Raw genomic sequence first — 24,331 nt, forward strand, 5'->3', positions numbered from 1 at the left:
TATCTTAAAAGTATATTATATTTATATAATTATATATTATACGATTCTTTTAAGTCGACAATATTATTTTTTTGTATTTCAATGAAATAATTTATTTTATATTTCTTTATATCTTAAATCTTTTATTCATAATATAAAAAAATATTTAGAAAAATATAAAATACTAGATAGTTTACCTCCAATATATTTCAAGTTTCATTCATATATTTATTTTGAAACCATTTATTTACATAATAATGTAAATACTAATATAATAGATAAAATAATTTATCGTATACTATAATTAAAAATCGTAAGCCGACACCTCTTATTATATATTTAAAAAAGAAAAAATCTAGCTCCTGCTTAGAATTGTGATTATATGTCAAATAATAATTTCTAAGATTTTTTGACTTAATTGATTATTTTTTTAAAAGATCATTAACTTATTTAATCAAATTTACATTTGAAGAAAATCAATTTACTTTTTTCTAAAAAGTAATTTTTAAAATAAAAAATAACTAAAATTAATTCTGGAAACGTATAATTACTTTAACTGGAATTTTACGGAAGCACTGATTTAATTCATATTTTCCTAATCCAGAATGTAAGTTTTTAGGTTAATTGTGTTTTTATTAGTGCATTAATTTATCAGTTAGCGTCAATTAACACGCTATTAAATGAGTCCATAGTTGAAGAGCCCAGGAGGCTGCAAGTTTTGAGTTGGTTCAACGGGCTTTGACCACACGCTCTGGCACGTAAGTTATAATAACCTCGGTTTTTCCGAAACCAAGAGAGCGTTTGTTGTGCACGCTCCTAAGATTCGCTTGGGAATTCAGACACAGCAAAGCTATTGCCTAGAGCAAAGAATAAAATAAAAAATAGAAATTCTTTCCTTCAGTCCGCTCCTGAAAAAGAAAGGCAAAGATACAGATGGTTCGTACGTGGGGTTCACCTGGATGTCGCTTGGCATATAACCCTTGTTTTACTAAAACACCCCCTCAAACACTACTCTTTTTCTTTTCTTTTTTCTTTATTTTGGAGAAAAGAAAGCCTTCAACAATACCCTTTAATTCCAATTAAGATAATAAATATAAAGTGTTTTAAAACTAAATTATTGGACTTTATATAATATGCTAATTAGTTTTGATATTCTTACATAGAAATCTAAGATTCTCAACTATAGAAAAAATATCTAACATTCCGTTTCAAATCTATTGAAAAATAATAAACCAGACAACATGTTAGTTGTATATTAATTTAAAAAACTTATCAATTATATAGTTATAATATATATATATATATATATATATATATATATATATATATATATATAAACTGAGTTTATTTTTAAATTCTAGAATTAAAATAGTTTAATTTCAGTTAACTTTTTTATTCGAGTATGTTTGACATAATATATATTTAGAGCTCTCTACATAAATAGTTTATAGTTATAAAATTTTAATATGTTTGTGGTTTTTTTTTATTCTTAAACATGTATTTTTCTATCAAAAATACATATCTTTAGTAAAAGATAATATTTCAATATAACAATGTAAAATTTTATCGATATGGTTTAATTTGTGTGATGGAATTTTTGCACTATATTTTTAAAATATGCTTAATTTTATATATTTTAGATTTTAAATATATTATTTTATTGTGATAAAATAATGCATATATTTTAATTTATTAAAAATATTATTTTATTATAATTAGTTTCATTATACAAATGCCATATCGAAAATTAAACTATATTACTTATAGTGTTATAATTAAAATATTTTCTTCGGCTGATGAACAAAAATATATAGCTGATTTATTATAAAAAATATATATTAAATATTAAAAACATACACTATATGCATATATTTTTTTAACTTTTTCTAGATTTTCTCTTAAAAAACATATGCTAAAATATTAAATATACACAACACATGCATATATTTTTTTTTATTTTTCTCCTATATTTTCTCTCTTGCTTTTCATATCACTAGTTATATACAACTAAAATTATAATTAAATTGACATACTTTAGATAAATTTAGAAAAATAGATAATATTAAATAATATTATTATTAATTAAATTCTGAATTTTATATTTTTTAATAATTTTAATCAATAGTTTCAAAATTTTAAAATAAATATTTATATTTTAATTTATTTTTATAATTTTTTTAAAAAATTAAATTTTGCATCATATATTTTTTAATAATTTATAATTTTTTCAATATCTACAATGTAGTTTTTCTATTATTAAATTATAAAAATCAAATATCTTTGGAAATAAATTAAAAATAAAAATAAAAATATCTATTTTAAAATTTTAAAATAATTAAATAAAATTACTAAAATTATAAAAATATAATTTAATTAATAATCAGACCATAACGAAATTATAACTCTAATGCCTAACCTCACATCTTAAAGACAAAAAACATAAGAGAAGATATATGCGTACGACAGGTAAGGGTAAATCCGGAAAAGAAGTCACTTCCAGAGATCATTGGGGCAAAAAACGCCGTCGTAGTGAATAGGCAAGATATAACTTTTTAAAAAGTGAGAATTTTACTTGATACCAAGGACAAATTAGTCCAATAAAAAATACTTTCTGAAACTCTAGGATCGAGAATCTGACTTGTGTCTGCTGAGTCTGTGCAACATATTTGTCTTCTCCCTCCTCTCCTCCCTTCTCTCTTTCTTTCAGAAACACTTTCTTTCCTCTCTGTCTCTCTCTCTTTAGTGTTGCTGGAGGCCACTACACAAAGAAGAAGAAACAAAAAGAAAAAGAAGAAAACTGTAACCCCATCAATTTTCTCCACTGGCCAAACAAAACCCATCATTTTGGTTGCAAGCTTCCATATTTGCTGTTGATTATACTATTCTCTCTCTCTCTCTCTATATTTTCTATGTGCTTTTATCCTGGGTTTAGGGAATAGCAGCAAACCCAAACCCAAACCCTAAAAACCTTCAAAACCAGTCGCATTCTCTTCCATTGCCGCTACAAAGCTAAAAAGATTTTCCCTTTACTTTGTTTTCTCTTCCGGGTAAGTAACTGACATCAAAATCATCCTTGTTATAACATCTCTTTCTTTAAGCAAGAAAGACCTTTACTTTTTGAATCTAAAGATGCAAGCTTCAAAACCCGTCTTTCTCTTTTTAAGTTTTATCAATGTACTAGCTTTCGTAACCTCCAAATCCACAATAGAACCATGTTCAAACAACGACTCTTGTAATGCACTTCTAGGCTACACACTCTATACGGATCTCAAAGTTTCCGAAGTAGCTTCTCTTTTTCAAATTGACCCAATTGCTCTTCTCACTGCCAACTCCATTGATATCTCTTACCCAGATGTTGAAAACCATATTCTTCCTTCACAGCTCTTTCTCAAGATCCCAATAATTTGTTCCTGTGTTGATGGAATTCGAAAATCTGTTTCTACCCATTACAAGACTCGGCCTTCAGATACTTTGGCTTCAATTGCTGACTCAATTTATTCAGGTTTGGTGTCAGCTGATCAGATAAAGGAGGCAAATTCAATCCAGGATCCTTCTGTGTTGGATGTTGGGCAGAGCCTTGTGGTGCCACTGCCTTGTACTTGTTTTAATGGGACTGATAACTTGTTGCCTGCTATTTATTTGTCTTATGTTGTGAAGGATGTGGATACCTTGGCTGGGATTGCTTCTAGGTATTCTACCACTATTACTGATTTGATGAATGTTAATGCTATGGGGAATCCTTCTATTAAGGCTGATGATATTCTTGCCGTGCCATTGCCAGGTAAGTTTGGTTTAATATATGCAGTTTTCTCAACGATTTATTTAGTTAATGTTGGACTATGTATGTAGTCGTTTTGTATTTTTCACATGTTAATGTTGAGCACCTGGGTTACTGGTTTTAGGATATTTTTCAAGTTGGTTATTAGTAGGATCTACATACCATTTTTGTGGTCATTAGTATATAAAAGGTATTCCGTCTGTCTCAGGTGGATTTCATATGCTGAATGTACTAATTGCTGGCACTGCCTGTTCCGATTTTTTTTGGTTTAGTGTTGCCTTTGTTTGAAATATATGCCTACTTTGATAGAGGACATGAAGATTTTCTTACTTTATTCCTTGACTTGCAGCATGTGCTTCTAAGTTTCCTAGATATGCCTCTGATTATGGTCTAATTGTGCCAAATGGGAGCTATGCTATTTCTGCAAGTCACTGTGTGCAATGCAGCTGCGGACCAGGAAATCTCGAGTAATTGAACACGAAAACCTTTTCCTACCTTTATGATTATGCCATTTTCTATTATAAATTACTGAGACAAAGTGGCTTTAGGTTTGCATATATAGAAAGTTATTGATTATCTATGTGGTGTGTATTGTGCAGTTTGTACTGCATGCCTGCTTCCTTGGCGGTTTCTTGTTCTAGCATGCAATGTAGAAATAGCAATCTCATGGTTGGGAATGTCACATGGCAGCGAAGTAGTGCTGGGTGTAATGTGACTTCATGTAATTATGGGGGATATGTCAATGGCAGCATTGTGACCATGTACGTTTTATCTTTCTAGTTCTGCTGTTGCTTCAGTAGTTATTTACTTGCAACTTCCATTATCTAATTATACCCTTGCAACCTTATTTATATTTCAGATTGTCCACATCTCTTCAACCTCGATGTCCAGGTAAGGTTTAATCAATGCTACTCATTTATGAGGATTGAAGACATGATATAAAATTTGAAACTGGCAACTTATGAAGAGTTTCATTCTAAAACTTTGGCACTTAATAAGAATGTATTGTTCTCTTTTGATATCCAAGTTTGGCAACTGGTTTATGGTTTCATCATCTTCGTGAGTCCAAAATTTGATTATAAGTGCATCCTCTTTGCGTGTCTAAAAATTTGCTCTTCATATGGTTGCATTGGTTGTAGATGAACTTTTGTGGCGTGATATTACTTTGTTGGTTTGGACATCACTTACTCTGCTGGCCTTGTCTAGTAGTTCCATTAACATAATAAGTTGGTCTAACAATTATGTTAATATTTTGTATGGAATTGCCAATATTTATTAACAAAGTTAGATTCTATTATCCAAATTATGCATGTTGATAAGTTATTTCATTGTGTTACAAACAAAATGCTGCAGGGCCCCAGCAATTTCCTCCCCTGCTAGCCCCACCTACTACTGTGATTAGGGACTCAACATCTGGCCCAGCTCCAGCGCCTTCACCACAATCAGACGGTTCTGTTACAACAACGCCCAAGACTACTACTTTAGTACCATCAACTGGATTAGCCCCAATGGGTGGCCCAATAGGAGGTGCATCTGATGCTTGCGCCTTGGTGAATTCATTAGCCAGTTCCTTAATTGCACTTGTGCTATACTTTTTTGCAAGCTTCATGATCTCCCTTTAATTGTAATTTTGCCATGAACTGTCAGTCCAGTTGGTGGGATTTTGGTCGGCTTGGTCACTTGATTTTTAACGGGTCCCATTAGTCGTCTGTTGTATGTAACCTTTGATTTATTTTTACCTGTGAACCTATTTGTGGATGCAGGAATTATAGGCCGTCATTGTGCTTAGCTAATTTTTTGTTGTACTTGCTGGATGTATTATGTACTTGGAGCATATGCAGTTGTTCTTTTTGGAGACTCTTTTTTATTTTCTTTATCTAAAGTCCTTGGTCATGCATATTCCCTGAGCGTGGAGGGTAATAATTTTAGTACCGCATTTTGAATTCTGCTGACAAAGTTTGCACTATTTGTTCTATTTCTAAGCCTTTGAGTGCAGATGCTTTTGTTGCCTTAAATCATATAACATGATTTCCTTGTGTTAGTAGTTTTGAGTCTGATCGCATATGCCCTAGATTTTATAATAGCCCTGTCATCTTCCAAAACTGAACACACAAAATGCCCAATCTGTGGCATTGAATTTGAATCCAAAGATCATTGGTACCGCCATTGCATTTCCAAGTAGGTTCTGGTTAGCATATGTCTAGGACTTGGTGATTAGGTTAGAGTACTAGCTTACAGGGATCATGTTTTTTCTGGAGTCTTTGGATTAAAGCTAAAAGTATGTAACGGGATGTGCTTATAAACGCCTACAGCGTGGTTAAGGAATCGGGTAATGTGGATTGAAGCAGTTCGATGAGCTGTTAAATAGGCCCGAATCACGCTGCCATGCAAAATTTGTGCCAGGGCTAACAGGATTACAGTTATTCCTTGGAAAGCAACTGCAAAAATTGCAGAGTTAAAGCAAACAATACCGCCTGCAATCAAGTGCAGAGAATGTAGAATAGACAAAAGCATCAAACATGAGATGGTACGACAGGAAGCATCTACACATGAATCTAGCTGAGCGCAGACCACTACAAACAGCGAATTTGCAAGCCATCACCTTCAGGAAGTGGTTCTTGATATTTGTTGGCGGATCTTTTATCCCATTAATTCGGAGAGATTATGTAATGAGTAATAATTTTTTTAGAATACCGTTGGCTTAATTATTATTATTAAGAGCTAGAGAGAGGTGCTTCAAAAATCCAAACAACGATATATGGATAGGTCAAAATCAAATTACTGTTACAGTCGATGGTTAAACCAGCTAACTAAGCACAAAAGTCAAAACCTTTCACAAGTATAATGGCTTCTTAAATGTCTAATTACTAATTAAATTTTATATTTTTTAATAATTTTATCTAATTATTTTAAAAATTTAAAATAAATATCTATATTTTTAATTTATTTTTAGAAACACTGTTTGATAACAATTTTTGAAATATTATAACGAGAAAAATGATATTGCAAGTCAATTCTATTTATTAACATAAAAATTAGTAAATTAATTAAAAATTTATTACATTTATATGTAAAATATGTAAAAAAAATATATATAATAGCTATATTTTTAAATATAGAATAAATTATTTTTATTGATTTATAATTATTATTCTTTTAGAAGGTACAATCATTTTTATATTATTTTTTATCATAAAATTTTACAAATTACTGTTGAAAAATATTTTAAAAACTAAATTACAAAAATAAATATTTATTTTAAAATTTTAAAATTATTAATAAAATTATTAAAAATATAAAATTCATGAATTAATTATTTGTAACGAGCACCACCTTAAATGTAACAGTGGTCCTGTAAATAGAAAATGAAAGTTATCAAAATCCATGACGTCAGCAGAAGCAGAAGCAGCATCCGGCAAACAGAAGTGAATTCTATCTCTCTTTCCCTCCAAAATTGTAAAATATATTTTGGATTCAATTAAAGCAATAATAATATTTACCAAAAAAGAAAAATCATAATCCTTCAACGGCGTCAGTTCCTTCAAAACTCTATTCTGGTCTCTATTTGTCTATAATTTATATACACACTGTTCGTTTATTTATTAAGCTCTGATTGATTTTTGTTTTTGTTTTGTTCTTAAACATAAATGGCAGATGATGTTAGTCTTGTAATGGTGTTATTAGACACTAATCCATTCTTCTAGACCACTTCTTCACCTCCATTTTCTCAATTCCTATCTCACGTAATGCTTTTAAACAAGCCCTAACTCCTCTGTTTATTTCTCTCTATTAAATCAACAGCTGCAGATTTTTATTTATTTATTTCAGGTACTTGCGTTTTTGAACTCGATTTTGCTGTTTAATCAGCTAAGCCAAGTATTGGTCATAGGTACTGGATATAATTCATGTGATTATGTTTACGATTCATCTTTAATCGCGAACCGTAGCTCAGAGGATGGCAAGATTCCGACTTTATACTCTGAATTGTTGCAGAAATTAGAGGATTTTATAATTAGAGATGAAAAATTAGGGAAAGGTGAGGAATTTCTAAAGGAAACATTGCCTCTTCATTGCTCTCAGGATCCTTGTCTATGGCACTTTGCTGTATCCCTTTACTGTTTTATCAAAGTCTTAGCCTTTCTTGTGTTTTATTATTTGTTCTTGAATGTGTCAAGGAAAAATATTAATGTGATTATAGCTGCTGATTCCTGACACTATGGTTAGAAAAAATGAGGGTAAGGTAAGAATGCACTTCTTTTTTCCAATTGTAAATTGTAAGTATATGGGGTTCTTGCTACTGAAGAACTTCAATAGAATCTATTAACTTATCTAGATTTATTATTCTTTCCATAATATGGTTTCGTTTTTTACTTTGATAGTTATAATGGTACACTTATATGTTCATTTGAGTATTCTTAATGACAGAAATGCCAACCATTTTGACTGTTTCCGAAACATGTAATTGTTACTCTTTGTATTCTTTTGAATTATATTGCTGTGTGCATATTATGGATACTTGTTGCAATATAACCTAAAACAGTTTTGATTAGGCTGGTATTAATGTTACTTTACAAGGGAAAGGAAATTATAATGGAATGCACAATGTTGCTTTTTTTTTTTTTTTTTCTCATTCCTTTTTTATGCTTTCCATTTAGTTAAGTTTGTTACTGAATTGTTATAGTTATTGTTGATATTTGGATAATCAACTTTTCAAATTTAAGACTTGTATACACCTGTTAATTTAGCCTGCTGCAGGTACCTATAGATTCTTGTTATGTTGGTGGTCATAATTCAGCCTTTCTGCAGCAGGTAGCCTATTGTCATGGATGAGCATTTTTTGCAAAATTTACAGAGTTCGTATTCTTTTCTGATTTCCTATGATGCATGTCAAACGGGCTTCTTATATTACTGGAGGTGTATATGTTAAACCTCAACATTTGGATGGGCTCTTTCAATATTTGGTAGTAAATTTTATGCTGGCAGCAATACAGTCTTATAATAATCTACCATTAGCATTGCAGTAAAAAACAGATTATCTTTTTGGTTTCAGCATTATGCCTCCATTCTTGCATATGCACCATTCATTTGAGAAGAAACTCATAATTTTGATCCATAGTCTTTTAACTTTTTCTCCTTTCTTTATTGTGACATTGTGATATTAAACGTGAAATTATTGTTAAATGCAGACTGTGCTTGCAACTGACTTGCATTCTCGCAATTGCTTACAACTCCCTAGGCCTGCGGATGTGGACTTCCGGGCATCATACGCAAGCCAATCTTAAATCGTCTATGTCATTTTCACATGATTACTCTCCTGTTCTATGTTTAGTTGCCAAGCTTGCATAAAGTACTCGAGAATTTGCATGACTTATTAATACACTGTTTTTTTTTTTTTCTATTCTGCATGCAGAAATAAAAAAGATGGGCACATTTGACCTAGTACAGACTACTGCTGTAGTCACAACACACAAATGTCATATTCCAATTGACATTAATATATTTATATATATTTTAAAATAATTTGAATTGGAATTTGTCTTGCTCAATTTTGTTTCTGCAGGTGCTTTTGCCATAAAACCACGATTGATATGGGCTTCATATGTTCTGTTTGTTTGTCCATTTTCTGCAAGCATCATAAAAGATGTTCGACCTGCGGGTGGGTGGATGTTTCCATTACTAAGATGATAAATTTGATATGATGGTTCTATAATTGTTTCTTGTGTATGTTTCAGCACTGAAAAAATGTATTTGTATTAGAAACTCAAAATGAAAGTCTTAATTTTCAAGTTCCTTGTCCGAATGCAGCCTAGTACGGTTTTGCAGTTTAAAAATGTCACTCTCCTCCAAATAAAGGCAGTTTATATTGCAAATGTTTCTCTTTGTTGAAGAAAGAAGAAAAGAAACTGAGGAAGAAACTGAGGTCTCAGAGGCTGCACAAGCTAGGTTGCTTGTGCAGACTTATCATCACAGACTTCAGAGTAAAAAGGAGCATCATTTCCTGCAAAGCAGGAAAGGTCACTTCAACCCATACCCTATTCAGAAAGAGTCGTTAGGCAACCGTTAGGATAGAACATAAATAAGCAAATCATGTATATATATATCTTGCATCCCACTGTAAAAGAACTTAGAATCTTTATTTTTAATTCAATATACTTCATTGTTCTTTTCACATGGTATCAGAGCTTGGTTTCCATCAGTAATCATCATCTACCCATTTTTTTTTCTCAGCCATGTCTCAAAATGAAAAATTAACCAATATCATTCTTAAAGGCAACACAAACTATTTCGAATGGTCCAAAACTGTGTATATTGCTCTCAGCGGCAGAAAAAGGTTGGGATTGATCACTGGGACAAAGCAACGGCCAAAGTCAGAAAGGTCAGAATCTCCCACCGAAGAAGAAATTGACAAAATAGAGGAATGACAGACATCTGACCATTTGGTCATGTCTTGGCTCACAAATATTATGGAGCCCCAAATTTCACGTTTCTGCATCCTGATGGAATCATCAAAATCAATTTGGGAAAAAATGCAAAGCCTTTACGGCCAACAACATAATTTTGCACATATGTTTAGACTCAAACAAGAGTTAGCTCAAACCACTCAGGGAACAAAAAGTTCCTCGCAATATGCAACAAAAATTCTCATACGATGGGAAGAGTTGCAGAACTATATTCCGCCTTCAATCGACCTACTAGAAATTCAAAAAAGGAACGAACAAGATCTGGTGTACACTTACCTTGGAGGACTAGACTCAAGCTATAAAAGCCTAAGATCACAGATCCTCCTCACGTCCAAGCTTCCTCAAATAGACGAAGTAACAACCAGCATTCAGCGCGAAGAAACGCGGAGGAACACCATGAGCGCCTCCTCTCCCCCACAACTCAAGGAAAATCACGCCTACAACGCTCGACGTGAAGGCGCTCGACAGCGCGGAGGGCCAAGCATCGCTTGCTGTGACCCCTGCCAAAGGCAGGGTCACTCACGCGAGGTCTGCTGGAACATACACCCGCACTTGAGGCCTTCGTGGGGGTGGGACGGAGCTGGAACATGAGGAGAGGGGGAAGAGGAGAAAGGAAAGGGGGCGGCGGTAGGAGAGAAGTTTTTTGGACAAAGGGAAATATGGGAGAAAGAGGAGAAGTAAGGTTAGGAATGGGTGTGTATGCCGGCTCGGGTGTCTTTAATCCAACCCGACCCGAACCCGGCCTACTGACCCGACCCGACAACCCATCCTCACTTGGACTTGGCCCATCCAAGCTTTGGCCCAGTAAATCCTCCAGCCCATCAGTCTCTATGGGCTCCTCAAGTCCACCAAAATCAGCCAGCCCATCAGGCCTAGCTGACCCACCACGATCCAGCCCACCAGGCCCAGTCGACTCACACGGCCTACCAGCCTTCTTAGGCCCAAATGGCTGACATCTTGGCCCAACTCCAGGCCCTGGTCCAGCAGCCCAACCGGTTCGGTTCAAACCCATCCGATGGGTCAGGTTCGGTTCAACCACTATTAAATTCATCAAATTACTGCCATAATGCTTGGATTATTGACTCTGGAGCCACTGGGATCCCACTCAATTACAACAAATTCATTCTATCAGTGATTCTTATCATGTGACAGTTGCCAACGGCAACAAAGTCAAAATTCAAAGATATGGCACTACAAATTTATTTTAATCCAATATTCAAGATATTTTATTTCTGCCTGATTTTAAATCTAACCTCTTATATGTTGGCAAAATTACTCGTGACTTAAATTGCAATGTTATTTTCTCACCATCTTTAGTCATTTTTCACGATCGAATTTCCGGGAAGAAGATTGGTGAAGGTCAACTAGAAAATGGTCTTTATTATCCGCATAACCCTCCAAAGACATATTTTGTGTCCACTAATTCCCCCCAAGACATGCTAATGCACCGAATATTTGGGCATCCTTCTGACATTGTTTTAAATAAATTACTTTGTTCAAATTTAAATTCTAGCAATTGTGATGTGTATAAATTTTCGAAACACACATGATTACCTTTTTTCTTGTCATATAATGTGTCTGAAAACGCATTTGATTTAATTCATTCTGATATTTGGGGACCTGCCCCCGTTACTGCCTATAATCATTTCCGCTATTTTGTTACCTTTATTGATGATTACTCTCGCACCATCTGAATTTATTTATTAGAAGGAAAAAATGAAGTTTTTTTCCGCTTTCAAGATTTTTTCAATTTCATCAAAAATCAGTATAATGCAAAATTAAATTTTTTTTTGCTCCGATAATGGTACCGAGTACGCAAATCAACATTTTTTCACTTTTCTTATACACCATGGCATCATACATTAAACCACCTGTATTAATACCCCCGAGCAAAATGGAGTGTCTGAACGTAAAAATCGAGATCTTCTCAATGTCACTCGCACTCTCCTTTTTGAAAGTCATGTGCCTTCTATGTTCTGGTCGGATGCCCTGTTAATCGCAGCCTATCTCATAAATCGGCTGCCTACTGTCACCTTAAAAAATCTCAACCCTCTAGAAGTTCTCAAAAGCCGAAAAATAGAAGTAGGCCACCTTCGGGTTTTTGGATGTGTTTGCTATGTTCATATCAAGCGCTCACACAAACTAGATAAAAGCTCGGTCAAGACCCTCTTTCTAGGCTATTCCTTTACCCAAAAAGGATACAAATGCTATGATCCTTTAAACCACAAAGCTTATATTTCCCGTGATGTCACCTTTGTGGAAACTGAACCCTACTACTCACCCTCCACCAGTATTGCCTTCCCTCCTGGATCTTGCTAGTCTTTATTTCCGCTTAACTCTGATTCTTCTCTTAGCAGCTCTGAATAGGATTATCAGCCTCAGGGGGAGTCCCCTTCTGTCTCAAGGCCACTTCCTTCAGGGGGAGAAACTCAGCCTCATGAAGAAGAAGAAATTGCCTTGAGAAGATTCACTCGTCAATCCAGACCTCCTGTAAAATTTAGAGACTATGTGTCTCATACGGTAACATATCCAATTCAGAAGTTCATTTCTTATAATGTCTTATCTAACCAATTTCGCAACTACCTTTGTCAGATCTCAAACCACACTGAACCCACAAATTTCTACGAAGCCAACACCGACCCTAAATGGTGTAAGGCTATGGAAGAAGAACTTCGTGCCTTAGAGAAAAATGATACATGGAGTATTGTTCCTCTTCCACAAAATAAAAAACCCGTGGGATGCAAATGGATATACAAGATCAAGTACAATAGTAATGGAACTATTGAGAGATACAAGGCCAGACTTGTAGCCCGAGGCTTCACTCAAACTTATGGAGTTGACTATCAAGAGACATTTGCTCCAGTGGCCAAAATGAATGCGGTCAGAATTCTTCTCTCAACAGCAATCAATCAGGGCTGGAATCTATTTCAAATGGATGTCAAGAACGCCTTCCTACAAGGTAATTTAGAGGAGGAAATATACATGAGACTACCTCCTGGTCATAAGTCAACCTCAGACACTTCCATGGTATGTAAACTAAAGAAGGCTATCTATGGCCTAAAACAGTCCCCAAGAGCATGATATGCCAAACTCAGCCGTTTTTTATTAAGTATTAATTTCAGTAAATGTGAATCTGACTCATCTATGTTCGTTAAAAACACTCTTAATCTCACCATTGTTATCTTAGTGTATGTTGATGATATTATAATAACAGGGAATGATGATCAAGGAATAGAGGATGTCAAACAAAGTCTAAAACGAGAGTTCGACATCAAAGATCTTGGTCAACTGTCATATTTCCTAGGCATAGAAATGGCAAAATCCAACAAGGGCTTATTTCTATCTCAAAGGAAATATACCCTCGACCTCTTGAAAGAAACTGGAAAAATAGGCGCCAAACCTGCCATCACCCCTATGGAAACTAAAATTAAACTTAACTTAGAAGATGGAGACCCCTTAATCAACATAGGGCACTATCAGCGCTTGGTAGGAAAATTGATTTATCTTACTGTCACTAGACCTGACATTTTATTTGCAGTTAGTGTAGTGAGCCATTTTATGCATGCCCCTCGCACCAGTCACCTAGAAGCTATAGATCGAATCCTCAGATATCTCAAGGGAACTCCCGGACAAGGAATATGGATGAAGAAGAACAATGCTACTAACATAGTTGGTTTTTCTGATGCGATCAATGGAAGTTGTGAAGTCAACCACCTACATCGTGTCTTTGTAGGAGGAAACTTGGTGACTTGGAAAAGTAAAAAACAAAGTGTAGTGGTCAGATCAAGCGCCGAAGCTGAATATCGTGCAATGGCTTCCACTGCAAGCGAACTCATTTGGATCAAACAAGTCCTAAAAAATATGAAAGTTGAAAGTAAAGAACCAATGCAAATGTATTGCGATAATCAAGCTGCTCGACACATCGTATCAAATCCGGTGTTTCACGAACAAACCAAACACATTGAAGTTGATTGTCACTTCATCAGAGAAAAGGTTCAAAAGGGAGAGATTGAGACCCCCTACATCAGAAGTCAAGACCAACTGGCAGACATATTCACAAAGGCCCTTGATAGGCAGAATCATCATTCGATCCTCAACAAGATGGGTTCCATAAATTTACTCGCCACCTTGAGGGGGAGTGTTGAAGAAAGAAGAAAAGAAACTGAGGTCTCAGAGGCTGCACAAGCTAGGTTGCTTGTGCAGACCTATCATCACAGACCTCAGGGTAAAAAGGAGCATCATTTCCTACAAAGCAGGAAAGGTCACTTCAACCCATGCCCTATTCAGAAAGAGTCGTTAGGCAACCGTTAGGATAGAACACAAATAAGCAAATCATGTATATATATCTTGCATCCCACTGTAAAAGAACTCAGAATCCTTGTTTTTAATTCAATATACTTCATTGTTCTTTTCACACTCTTTCTTTCATCTCGCTTATGTGCATAGCTGAAGATTGGTCACAATGTTTAGCAAACTATTGCCGCAGACAACAATTAATCTTTATCTTCTTCCTAAATTGTGCACTTTATAGCTTCCCCTTTTTGTCAGTGTTTGGGGTTGGCCTGATGCAGACATATAAGCACAAAGCGGAAAAGATCTAAAACGTACTATTAAATTTTTTTGACTGTTATATTTGGTAAAAATTAAAATCAAAATAAACTGGAGTTGGTCCACGCACTGTTCTTGATGATTTAATCAGATAAGTTGCTCACTGTCTTTTAATTTCATTTTTGGCATCCTAAGAATAAACAGCCTATTCTTATTTGAAATTCTGAATTCTTCTTTGGTTCTTCCATTTATCTCTCTTTTACAGTTTGGCTATTGTTGCATATGATGCAGATCAGTGTTTTGTCTATCCCAATCAGATAATTCCTCATCATCAGATCGTAAGAGAAAGGTTCCAGAAACAGTCACTCTTCCAGAAGCCTTATTTTAGGTGCGTGGGCCTTACTTTAACTGATAATTCTTTGTCTATCATTTTATTGCGAGGCAAAGATCTATCATGACAAACTTTTGTTGTTTTACTTCACATATCTAATTGAATAGCTACTGTAATATATAAGAACCCTGATGATGAGGAATTATCTAAGAGGGCATAAATGAATGGAATGATTTGGTTCTCATTAAAGCTCGAGAAAATGGCATTATTTTTGAAATTCTTTTTGGGTCGAGAAAATAGCATTTTGATTGTTGACTAGTTACTCTTTCTTGACCTTGAGAAGCTCTCTCTCTCTCTCTCTCTCTCTCTCTCAGTGAAGATGCTGCATGCAAGAAACAAGCCAGATATGTACTGAACTTCACAGAGTCCTTTGATATGAATATGGATTTGAGTTTTGATGATATTTGAAGTATTTACTGCCTGGCCTCCCCACCTTCAATTCCTCTTGCATTTCTTTTTCCATTGGATAAGAAGCTGTAAATGTATTTGCAGCTTATTAGTTGTTTTAAAGTATTTTTCCAGCAAATATGACAGGCTCAGGCTTCTTAATGATTGCATTTTTCATTTCTTTTGTTCACCAGAAACTTGAGAATTTTTAGCATTGCTAGCATTATTTTAACTTCTGATCATAATATAGCTTTATCATCTGTTCTTTGTAGATCATTGTTGCTAGCTCTCTTTCTTCAGCTTTATGCTGAGACTTCTCATACAATGTATCATCATAATACTTGTTCATTTTTTAACGTGAATGGAATAATACTTGGGCTCAAGTATGACTACAATACAACACAACCTTAATGACCTCAATCAAGTTTTATTATTTTGATTTCATTACATTCTACCGGGGGAAGAGAATGGACAACAAAATAAAGAAAACTGACGAATAACATAACAATTCTGGCAGTGCATTTTCTAGTGCACTATAATCTTTAGCCTGATTACCAGAAAAAAGGAGAATAAACCAATCAATTCAATTGTTGATTGGAATAGCATAGCAATTCAAACAAATGATATTTACAAGAGTTTACAGAAATAGGAAGTGTTGATAGAAAATGAAATATGATAGTTTACATTTGCATATGTACAAATTATTTTGCTCAGAGCAACAACCTTCTTCAGAGTACCCTTAAAACGGCCTTGCTGGTTGTGTGGACGCCCTTTGCAGCAAGTTTTAGTACAGCTCGACTCCGATACAACCTGCAGCCAAAACATGTATGGAGAACATAATTCATTAACTAAAGCGTGGTAAAAATCTCAATCCAGTGAGGTTATTCACAGAACCTTCAACATTAACTTGGTCTTGAGCAGATATAGAATCACATGCTCCAGAAAGGAAAATTTGAATTTTGATTATTCATTCTCAAAGTGTCCTATCCAATCCATATATATAATAGGCATAAATAGAAAATATACAATTTGTTTACCTATCACATTTCTCTTTTTTTTTTTTTTTTTTTATGATAAAGAAATGCATTCGTAGAACGATAGGGCATATACTCACCCCCATAGCGCAAGTCCCCAAGTAGCAAGGGTATAAAACAATTGTCCTGCATGCCAAATATCTAGTACCTTCTCCAATTTGCTCACACCTTCCAATGCTTTTGCTAGAACTGCCAAACAGGCAATGCCAAGAAAACAAGGGTCACAATATTAGTTTGTCACAAAACTATATTGAACAGAAAGGTTGCAATAAGAACTTAGAAATACTGCATGTTTTACAGAGAATATAAATAGGCGGTTCCAGTAGTACTAGAAAATGATGTATTATGTAGTATGTTACAGGTTCAACTTTCTCCATTGCAAGGAATTAAAATTTCCTCATGAATTACATATAAAAACTGAATATGAGAATAGATGTGTAAAAAACGAGTGATAGGATCTTCATTAGGTTTTGGCTTTATGAATTGGAAAGGAGAAAAAATATAAGCATTCTCGAACATTTAAAGCAACTGCAAACTTACTCTTCTGTAGCTCTTCTGGTGCCATGTCCTACAATTTCAAGGGAGGAAATGTATGAGAGGTAATATACTAAGTAAAACCGTTATGTAGACCCATCTAACTAGTTATATACCTGAGCCTTTGGGTTTGACAGAATGCATTTAGCCATAAAGTTGGCAACCCCATCCACCACATGTTCCTCAGTAACCACAACATAATTTTCATCATCAATTCCACTTCGTTCTTCGACATTGCTGGGAACCATTTCATCTGTTACCCACACCCACCAGCTAGGTTCCTCGTGGGAAACATTAATTAAAATTTCAGCAGAATGAATGTCATTCCCTGAATAAAGCACCAAAACTATCAGGAAAAAACATATCAGCATGAATAGATAAAATATTAGCACAATTACAAAAAAAGAAAACCTGAAGGCTCCTTGAAAGGGAATTCAATGCTAGTTTTGTTGGCTGATGCTTGCTGAAGGGATTTAAGACGCTCCATGAAGTTTTCAGAGTCAACAGTAGCAACTAGACGGGTGTATAGCTGCAAATCAATCCCAAAAGAGTCCAAGAAATGTTTAATGCCGATTCATAATGAAGTTGAAGTCGCAACATACAAATTAAATTCAATACAATTTAGTTAATTCTTGTGTTTGGAATTGGTGTTTGGAATTGGAATAGCCCATACTCAACAAATTTAATATCACAAAACCAGAACCAGCATCTAAGTATAGCAAATAAGAAACCCACAATCAAAGCTACAAAAAGGACAGAAACTTTAACCAATTAAACGTACATCAGGAGGGCAATCGTTTAACAAGCAAGGAGATTCAGATAAATTTTGAAGAAGCTTCAAATTCTGTTCAAGCTGGTTTTTTAGACGCCGGTTCTCTGATCTTAATGACTCCAATTCCTCGTCTATTGAAACATGTTTTGTGTGGTCTTCATGATCTCCATTATGCAATTGATGATGGTGCGTAAATTCCATGGCTTTCCATGCCACATCAGCTACCTCGATGACTGTCTTCGCCGCCTCTATTGCACCGTGTCCTTTCATCGTTCCGATTTCGATTGAAAACCCTAAGTTGTATTCGCCTTATCTTGATTTTTGACAGAGCCCATTATTAATATTATGGTCCTATCCTTTATTTGCTTGACGACACGGCGTTTCGTATTTTCAAATATTGGAGCTGTCGTTCAATTACACGTACAAATTTATAAATAACAGTGTAAGAAAAAAAAACTCGAAAACATTGCCTTTTCACACGCTGAAAGCAGCGCCGAGAAGCGGAAGAAGAAGAGATGGCAGTTAAAAAATAACGAGACAATGAAAAGTGAAACGGGCGGTGGATTCACCTGATATTGAGTCTCAGATTAAAGATGCTATGCGCTCCCGCGTTAATTACTTTAATGAACAATCCAAGTTATTTCTCCCTGTCTTTTGCTTATTTACTTTAATTTTTTTATTATTTAATTGTTCTTTTCATAATAGTAAATTTTTGGGTATTGTTTGGAAAATTACAGTTCTTTGATCTCGTAAAGAATTATTAGAGAAGGATTTGGATAGAAGTTCATAAAAGATTTGTTAAGCAATGTCTGCTTCAGGTACATATTTCTTATATGCTTTTGTATTAACATTAGGACTTTTATCATGTGCTTTTTTGTTGTAAAATATATTTATATGATGTTTGTTAAGCAATTGAAGATTCCTTTATAAACAAAAAGGTTTAAGGCAAGGGTCGAGCTGCAATGTTTTCTAATTTTAGCGACTGTTTCTATGTTATATTGGGAAAGCCAAGTGGTATAGTCATCATGGTTGTCTAATAACTGTGGACTTTTATTATCATATATTAGTATACAGCACTGCAAATCTGCCAATTTTGGCTTTTGGGTTTAGGCCCATTCAGGTGAACTTGTTGGTCTTTTATTTTGTTATATTTATGTGCTTGTTTGTTCTTTTGACACTGTTTAGATGGCGACAATGCTTCCAAGGATTCAGGGGAAACTGATGAAAAAAGGTTCCCGTTCAATTAAAGGAGAAGCAACTGAATCGCCTGAAGGACATGAATCAAAAAATCATATAAAAGAACTTTGTTCTGAGGATAAGGCGAAAATGGAAGAATCTCCTGTCATGGGACTCTTGACAGCGAAAAGACACCTAAGTCAAGTTTGCTAATGAGTCTGCACCCTATATACTCTTTTTTAAATTAAATGTGAATTTAAAACCGTGCGAACTGTGTTCTAAGGAAGCATGTCTTTAATGCTTTCCCCTAAAACGCTTTTATCCGAAGCAAACACAAATCATTACAATCCCAAACAGACTTGAACCCAATGAATATCAGCAGAAGATGGGGAACCTTTGTCTAAAGTGGCTATCAGAATTCAATCTGTTATGATATTCTCTCCTGTATGCAGAAAATGGAGAGGACAGCGACTGAATCCTGGATAAGCTGACATGCTAGTTGATTGATAAGAGACACCTTAACAATCACAGGATAATGATGTATCATTAGTTCTAACTAATGATCATTCCTTCTGTTTTTGTTTTCCTGTGTTGTCTTGCTGAGTAGAAGACCATATGGCTAGAATTCGTTGGCAGCTTCTATTACAATATCTTCTGGAGCTGATTTGGTGAGTTGTAGCAGGGTAAGTACCCCAAAAAACTCAAGCGCTCTTGCAAGTTGAGAAGATCGTGTCTCATTTTGCATTTACTCGACCAAACACTTCAAAAGGTCTTTTTATTAGATTCCAGAGCCACAGTTGTGAATGTTTCTGCAGATGGGTGTTTATATAAATGCGAATTACATTTCAAAGATACAAAAAACATTAAGCCCCATAGCAGTAATTAAGTGGCATCTTCTGATGCAAATCCTAGCGTACTAAAAAGCTATCTAATGTCAGCCTGGGTGACTCTTGATCTTTGTTTCAAATCAAGATAAAATGGATTTTAGATGACTGCTGTTCCAGCAATGTATCTTGAACTGCAAACAATTTCCATGATTGCGCCTGTTCAAGGAATATGAAGAATCTTTATGCCTACAGAAGCATTACGAAGTCGGCTCTTTTTGCTCATCTGAAAGCATGCGCCTCACTTCATTTGCAAGATCCATTACATGCTTGTCCTTGCATCCTAGGATAGGATAAAAAGATTATCAAAATTAAGTATTCTTGCAATGAGAAACTGATAACTAGACTCCTTTTGTTCTCAAAAGATAGTTCACTTTTAATTTTTATATAAAGTAAGAAAGTTTTTTCACCGTTGATACTATTAATTTACTATTTTTTTACTAAAATATTTTTGCTAGGCATTTTAAGTGTCAACTATTCATGTAATTTTTATTGGTCTTTGTCTACTCATCTATTGTTGCTATGTGATTCTTAAGTATTGAAATGCAAATAAAAGAAATACTAGTACATTAGAATTCAAAAATAAATTCAATTAAAAATTATAATTTCGAAGCAAAAAAGTTCAAATTTAATTTTAGGTGATAGATTTGCTATTAATTATTCAACTAACTATTAGAAAAGGAAAATGAACTATAATTTAGGATGGACGAAAAGAAAAAAAATATTTCTTTTAGAACAGAGGAAGTAGTACAACTGTACATGTAAATCTCAACACCAAATTACCAATTTGAAGAAGGGCCGTCTCAAGATGGAAAAGGTAGTCTCTATTGGGTCCTGAAGGGCCTTCTGCACGGATGATTTGTCTGCACAAATGATTGAGAATCACTGTATAATTTGACAATATCTACCAACTAAGAAGAGAGGCAGAACCGGTTCAAAAAAAAAGAGAAGAGGCAGAATAACATTCTCAGTTCTTCTAATGCAGCTATTAAGTTACTTCAGTAACATGGTGAACCGAAAGACTCTAGTTTATTTGGTTTTCCAGACTTCTAACCATGCACCTAGCTGGTGACTGGTCTATAGAATATTTTTGACTTGGTTTTGATTAATAGGTCAGAGGTGCAAATACAGGTGCCTTATGTTTAAAAAATGTCAAAGTGTAGTGAGTGAAAATTGAAGACATTTTACATCTAAAAAGCAAAGATTGAAGATGCATACTTGGCAATGTCTTCAAGAGGTGCAGGCCCCAAGTAATTTTTATTATGCTTCTTGTCTTCCGATCCTATGTATCTGATAAGGATGATAATATGGGATCAATCAAATAGGGCTATCTATTGTAAATAAGAAAGGTATGTACTGATTAATATTACTTACACCATAACTCTTGAAACAGCTGGAGTTGTAGCTGCAGGATCCTGGAAAAAAATGTTTCAGAAGAGGCTTACAGGATTCATAAACTGACAATTTTCTAGAGTCTAAACACTTCAAACTTACAGCGAAGAAATCAAGATAAGCCTTCTGATCATACTGCTTCTCCCTCACTTCCAGATACTATAGACCACAACCATGAAAATAAAGGGACTGCTAAGATACACTAAACTGTCTGAGTTGATAAAAACAAGAAAAAGCAACAAAGGAAGGTACAACGTAACATTTTGTGATACATCATAAGTTAATCACCAATCAAGTGTTCTTTCAGTCTCTGAGAGTGTCTGCAAGTGTGTGGATTGCAATATTAATAAAATAAGGCACCTACTTGTTTATTCGTTATTGACCCTCCTCTCTAATTGAATGAACAACTAACCAGGATGAAGAGAGACTTTCAAGTCCTTGCATGATCTCTAAAATTTGATTTATTATTTATTCCATATATATGAATAACATTTAAATCACTTCCCCTATCTCTGAGATAGATTGATATTCGACAGTTAAAAAGCAGTTATGGAGCCAGAATACTCAGGAAGCAAACATGTCTTTATAAGTTTGCCACTAATAAGGCTCAAATATACCATTAACCATCACATTGAGGAGGGTGATGGATATCATGAAGTTTAGGACCTCTAAAAGGAATTTAAAAATGATACCATTTTTATCAAGCATCTTTGCTTTTCCACCTATTCCAGTTTCACTACTTATAAGTATTTCCCTCATGATCAAATGCCGCGTTTCTCATCACACGATTTCCTAAATCTACCAATATATAGGCCATGTTTACTGTTCAGGAGTCTAAATCTGGTTGATAATATTAGATCATCTGTCTAGAACTTTTCTGCTTTTAAACGTTGCATTGTTATGTATACATTTCTTTATACACATGAAAAGTATGAATCCAAATTGGCAGCAAGTGGTTTTAAATTACAAGCAAAAGCAAGGATGTGGTCAACAATAATCATGTAGAAAGAGACTTAATGCTTTACTTCTGTAAGAACCATACCGTTAGTGCAGTTTCCTCATCTTCCTTATCCGAGATCTTATATGCAACTCCCCACTATGACCTCACAAATTAAACGAAAAATTAAATAATGCAACTCATACACTAATGTCTGGTAATTGCAACCAAGGAACTTCTTTTGAACAAAAACTCATATGATATATATCATGAAACAAAAACGGCCAGATGTAATACTAATAGCAATATAAGAACCGAGGATCAGAATCCTCAAATAGGCACAGCAGCATGTACTGAAGTGTGTGTTTCTTGTTGGTTGCACAATGATGGATTACTCTCCTCTGATCACATAAATTCACGTGTAGTCTTTCTAGCAATTGATTTAGTTATGGGTCCTCATTGAAACGATTTGGGCGTTGAATTCTGATCCCCTATGTGTACAAAAACAAACCAATCCTAGTTTTCTCAATAGCGATATGAAACGAGAACTATGTTGAAGCATATGAATTAAAACCTTCAACATACTCTATAAAATTAAACTATTGAAGGATGCAAGATTGGGTAACCAGTAACATAAATCCAAATCTTGAAACAGTCATAATAAAATTAAAGAAACTCACACAGACTTCTCCATCAGCAGGTAATAAAGTGACAGTTCTTCCAGGATACTCAGGAGTCCCTCTATGATCAGTGCTGCCTATTGACAAATAAAATTAAACAAAAACAAGGAAATGTAGTTATGGATTACACACACACACACACATAACAGAATATCGCCCATGGATAGAGAAGAGAAATTACCTTGATAGAAGACACGGCGATAGCCTTTGATGAAACCAACAAGGCGATCATCATAGTTAAAGCCTGCTTTCCATATCAAGGACCCATACCCAAAAACACACATCACCATTTTCCGATCTTGTCTCTTTATACTTTACTGTAGGTAGGAAGTACGAAGTATGAAGCAGACAGAGGCAGTTTGGAAGAATAATTCGCAGGCAAACAAACTCTCCTGCGTAATTAACTACCAACAAACTCTCACTTCAGGCTTACCTGTCCAAACTTCTCTCGTCGTTTCTTTTGGGCCTGTTTGGCCCAATTTCATTTCACTCTGCTACTACCCAACCCAATCATTTCAAAGACATGATTAATTAATTAATTAAATTTTTATTTATATATTTCATATTTACGCTTTGTTCATTTCTTCCAACTCGTAATTTGTTGCCACAATCAGGCCGTAAACTGATGCATATCCAGTGATTCTTTTCCCTTAAATTGGAGGGTAGTGTACACGTGTTGCAGTTTTATGTCTTGTGCTGCAAATTTGGAAAGTGGACAGCGCTGAGAGGTAACTAGCTGCTGCAGCTTCTTTTATATATTCTCAAGTTTTATTTTTTAAATTTTCTGTTTATGGGTAATGGTAGATATAATGACTGGATTTAATATTTATGTCAAGACTAATTAAAATTATCTTTTAAATTACATTATTATTTCAGTTATTTTTATTTTATTTTATAAATACTTAATTAATTATCACAATTGGTATTATATAATTCTATTATATTTCTTTAATCTCTATTTTTGATATTGATGTCAAAATCATTTAAAAATTTATTTAATCTAAATTATATAATACTATAAAACATATATAGAATTTGGATTGATCATGATAAAGCTAAAGCTAGAGCACGGCCTAATGGAAAATGAAGTGAATTGTTGATCGTGTCATAAAGACTTTTATGTCTATGCTCCAATCGCCCTCTCGGAGGAATATGCGATTCTAAAGTGCCAATCCCAAAGTTAGTTTTATACATATGACCGACAACGGAAAAAATAAATGCAATAGCCAAATGATGGTGTGCAATATCGGTCAACCATAAACTTTGTGTTTGTGGATGGAACTCCCCCGAGAAGAATTAGAATGGTACTTCTTGCTTTTTGAGAGGTACCAAATAAATGATTACTAAAATCGGGATTTTGAGCATAAAGATTCCACTG

At 34.4% G+C, this 24,331-nt stretch overlaps 3 protein-coding genes and 2 long non-coding RNA genes across 8 annotated transcripts; 3 read left to right on the forward strand and 2 right to left on the reverse strand.

Annotated features, from left to right (window-relative positions):
* The first annotated feature begins 2,606 nt into the window (after positions 1-2,606).
* On the forward strand, positions 2,607-5,612 carry LOC8274109 (lysM domain-containing GPI-anchored protein 1). The gene is made up of 5 exons (XM_002513750.4): positions 2,607-3,760; positions 4,107-4,224; positions 4,357-4,518; positions 4,617-4,648; positions 5,111-5,612. The coding sequence occupies exons 1-5, from the start codon at positions 3,109-3,111 to the stop codon at positions 5,377-5,379; spliced, it is 1,233 nt and encodes a 410-aa protein (XP_002513796.1). The 5' UTR covers positions 2,607-3,108; the 3' UTR covers positions 5,380-5,612.
* Positions 5,613-14,003: 8,391 nt separating this feature from the next.
* On the forward strand, positions 14,004-15,829 carry LOC112533947. Its single transcript, XR_003078281.2, has 2 exons — positions 14,004-15,154; positions 15,472-15,829. It is a non-coding gene; the product is annotated as an uncharacterized LOC112533947 (long non-coding RNA).
* A 280-nt stretch (positions 15,830-16,109) lies between these two features.
* Positions 16,110-18,308, reverse strand: LOC8274107. The gene is made up of 6 exons (XM_002513748.4): positions 17,894-18,308; positions 17,524-17,641; positions 17,229-17,440; positions 17,119-17,146; positions 16,659-16,767; positions 16,110-16,354 (listed from the first exon to the last, which is right to left on the reverse strand). The coding sequence occupies exons 1-6, from the start codon at positions 18,152-18,154 to the stop codon at positions 16,273-16,275; spliced, it is 810 nt and encodes a 269-aa protein (XP_002513794.2). The 5' UTR covers positions 18,155-18,308; the 3' UTR covers positions 16,110-16,272.
* A 77-nt stretch (positions 18,309-18,385) lies between these two features.
* On the forward strand, positions 18,386-20,103 carry LOC125369188. The gene is made up of 3 exons (XR_007214796.1): positions 18,386-18,520; positions 18,622-18,702; positions 19,070-20,103. It is a non-coding gene; the product is annotated as an uncharacterized LOC125369188 (long non-coding RNA).
* On the reverse strand, positions 19,805-23,362 carry LOC8274106 (gamma-glutamylcyclotransferase 2-3). 4 transcript variants are annotated; one of them, XM_002513747.4, is made up of 8 exons: positions 23,135-23,358; positions 22,954-23,030; positions 22,379-22,432; positions 21,439-21,495; positions 21,319-21,359; positions 21,163-21,234; positions 20,728-20,807; positions 19,805-20,227 (listed from the first exon to the last, which is right to left on the reverse strand). In XM_002513747.4, the coding sequence occupies exons 1-8, from the start codon at positions 23,241-23,243 to the stop codon at positions 20,145-20,147; spliced, it is 573 nt and encodes a 190-aa protein (XP_002513793.2). In that variant the 5' UTR covers positions 23,244-23,358; the 3' UTR covers positions 19,805-20,144. The 4 variants fall into 4 exon arrangements, with proteins under 4 accessions (XP_002513793.2, XP_015571453.2, XP_025012159.2 ...); XM_015715967.3 differs by lacking the exon at positions 22,379-22,432 and having other exon boundaries at positions 23,135-23,361; XM_025156391.2 differs by lacking the exon at positions 21,439-21,495 and having other exon boundaries at positions 23,135-23,361.
* Positions 23,363-24,331: the final 969 nt, after the last annotated feature.

The sequence above is a fragment of the Ricinus communis genome, chromosome 2 (genome assembly GCF_019578655.1).
Source record: "Ricinus communis isolate WT05 ecotype wild-type chromosome 2, ASM1957865v1, whole genome shotgun sequence".
Lineage (NCBI taxonomy): Eukaryota > Viridiplantae > Streptophyta > Magnoliopsida > Malpighiales > Euphorbiaceae > Ricinus > Ricinus communis.

Coding starts and splice junctions, on each gene's coding strand:
- LOC8274109 (XM_002513750.4), top strand. CDS start 3,109: ATGCAAGCTTCAAAACCCGTCTTTCTCTTTTTAAGTTTTATCAATGTA. Junction 4,225..4,356: donor TGCGGACCAGGAAATCTCGA/GTAATTGAACAC, acceptor TGTATTGTGCAG/TTTGTACTGCATGCCTGCTT. Junction 4,649..5,110: donor TCTTCAACCTCGATGTCCAG/GTAAGGTTTAAT, acceptor AAAATGCTGCAG/GGCCCCAGCAATTTCCTCCC.
- LOC8274107 (XM_002513748.4), bottom strand. CDS start 18,154: ATGAAAGGACACGGTGCAATAGAGGCGGCGAAGACAGTCATCGAGGTA. Junction 17,642..17,893: donor TAAACGATTGCCCTCCTGAT/GTACGTTTAATT, acceptor ATTGATTTGCAG/CTATACACCCGTCTAGTTGC. Junction 17,147..17,228: donor TGTCAAACCCAAAGGCTCAG/GTATATAACTAG, acceptor TTGAAATTGTAG/GACATGGCACCAGAAGAGCT.
- LOC8274106 (XM_002513747.4), bottom strand. CDS start 23,243: ATGGTGATGTGTGTTTTTGGGTATGGGTCCTTGATATGGAAAGCAGGC. Junction 21,360..21,438: donor CTTATCTTGATTTCTTCGCT/GTAAGTTTGAAG, acceptor ATTTTTTTCCAG/GATCCTGCAGCTACAACTCC. Junction 20,228..20,727: donor GACGGCCCTTCTTCAAATTG/GTAATTTGGTGT, acceptor ATCCTATCCTAG/GATGCAAGGACAAGCATGTA.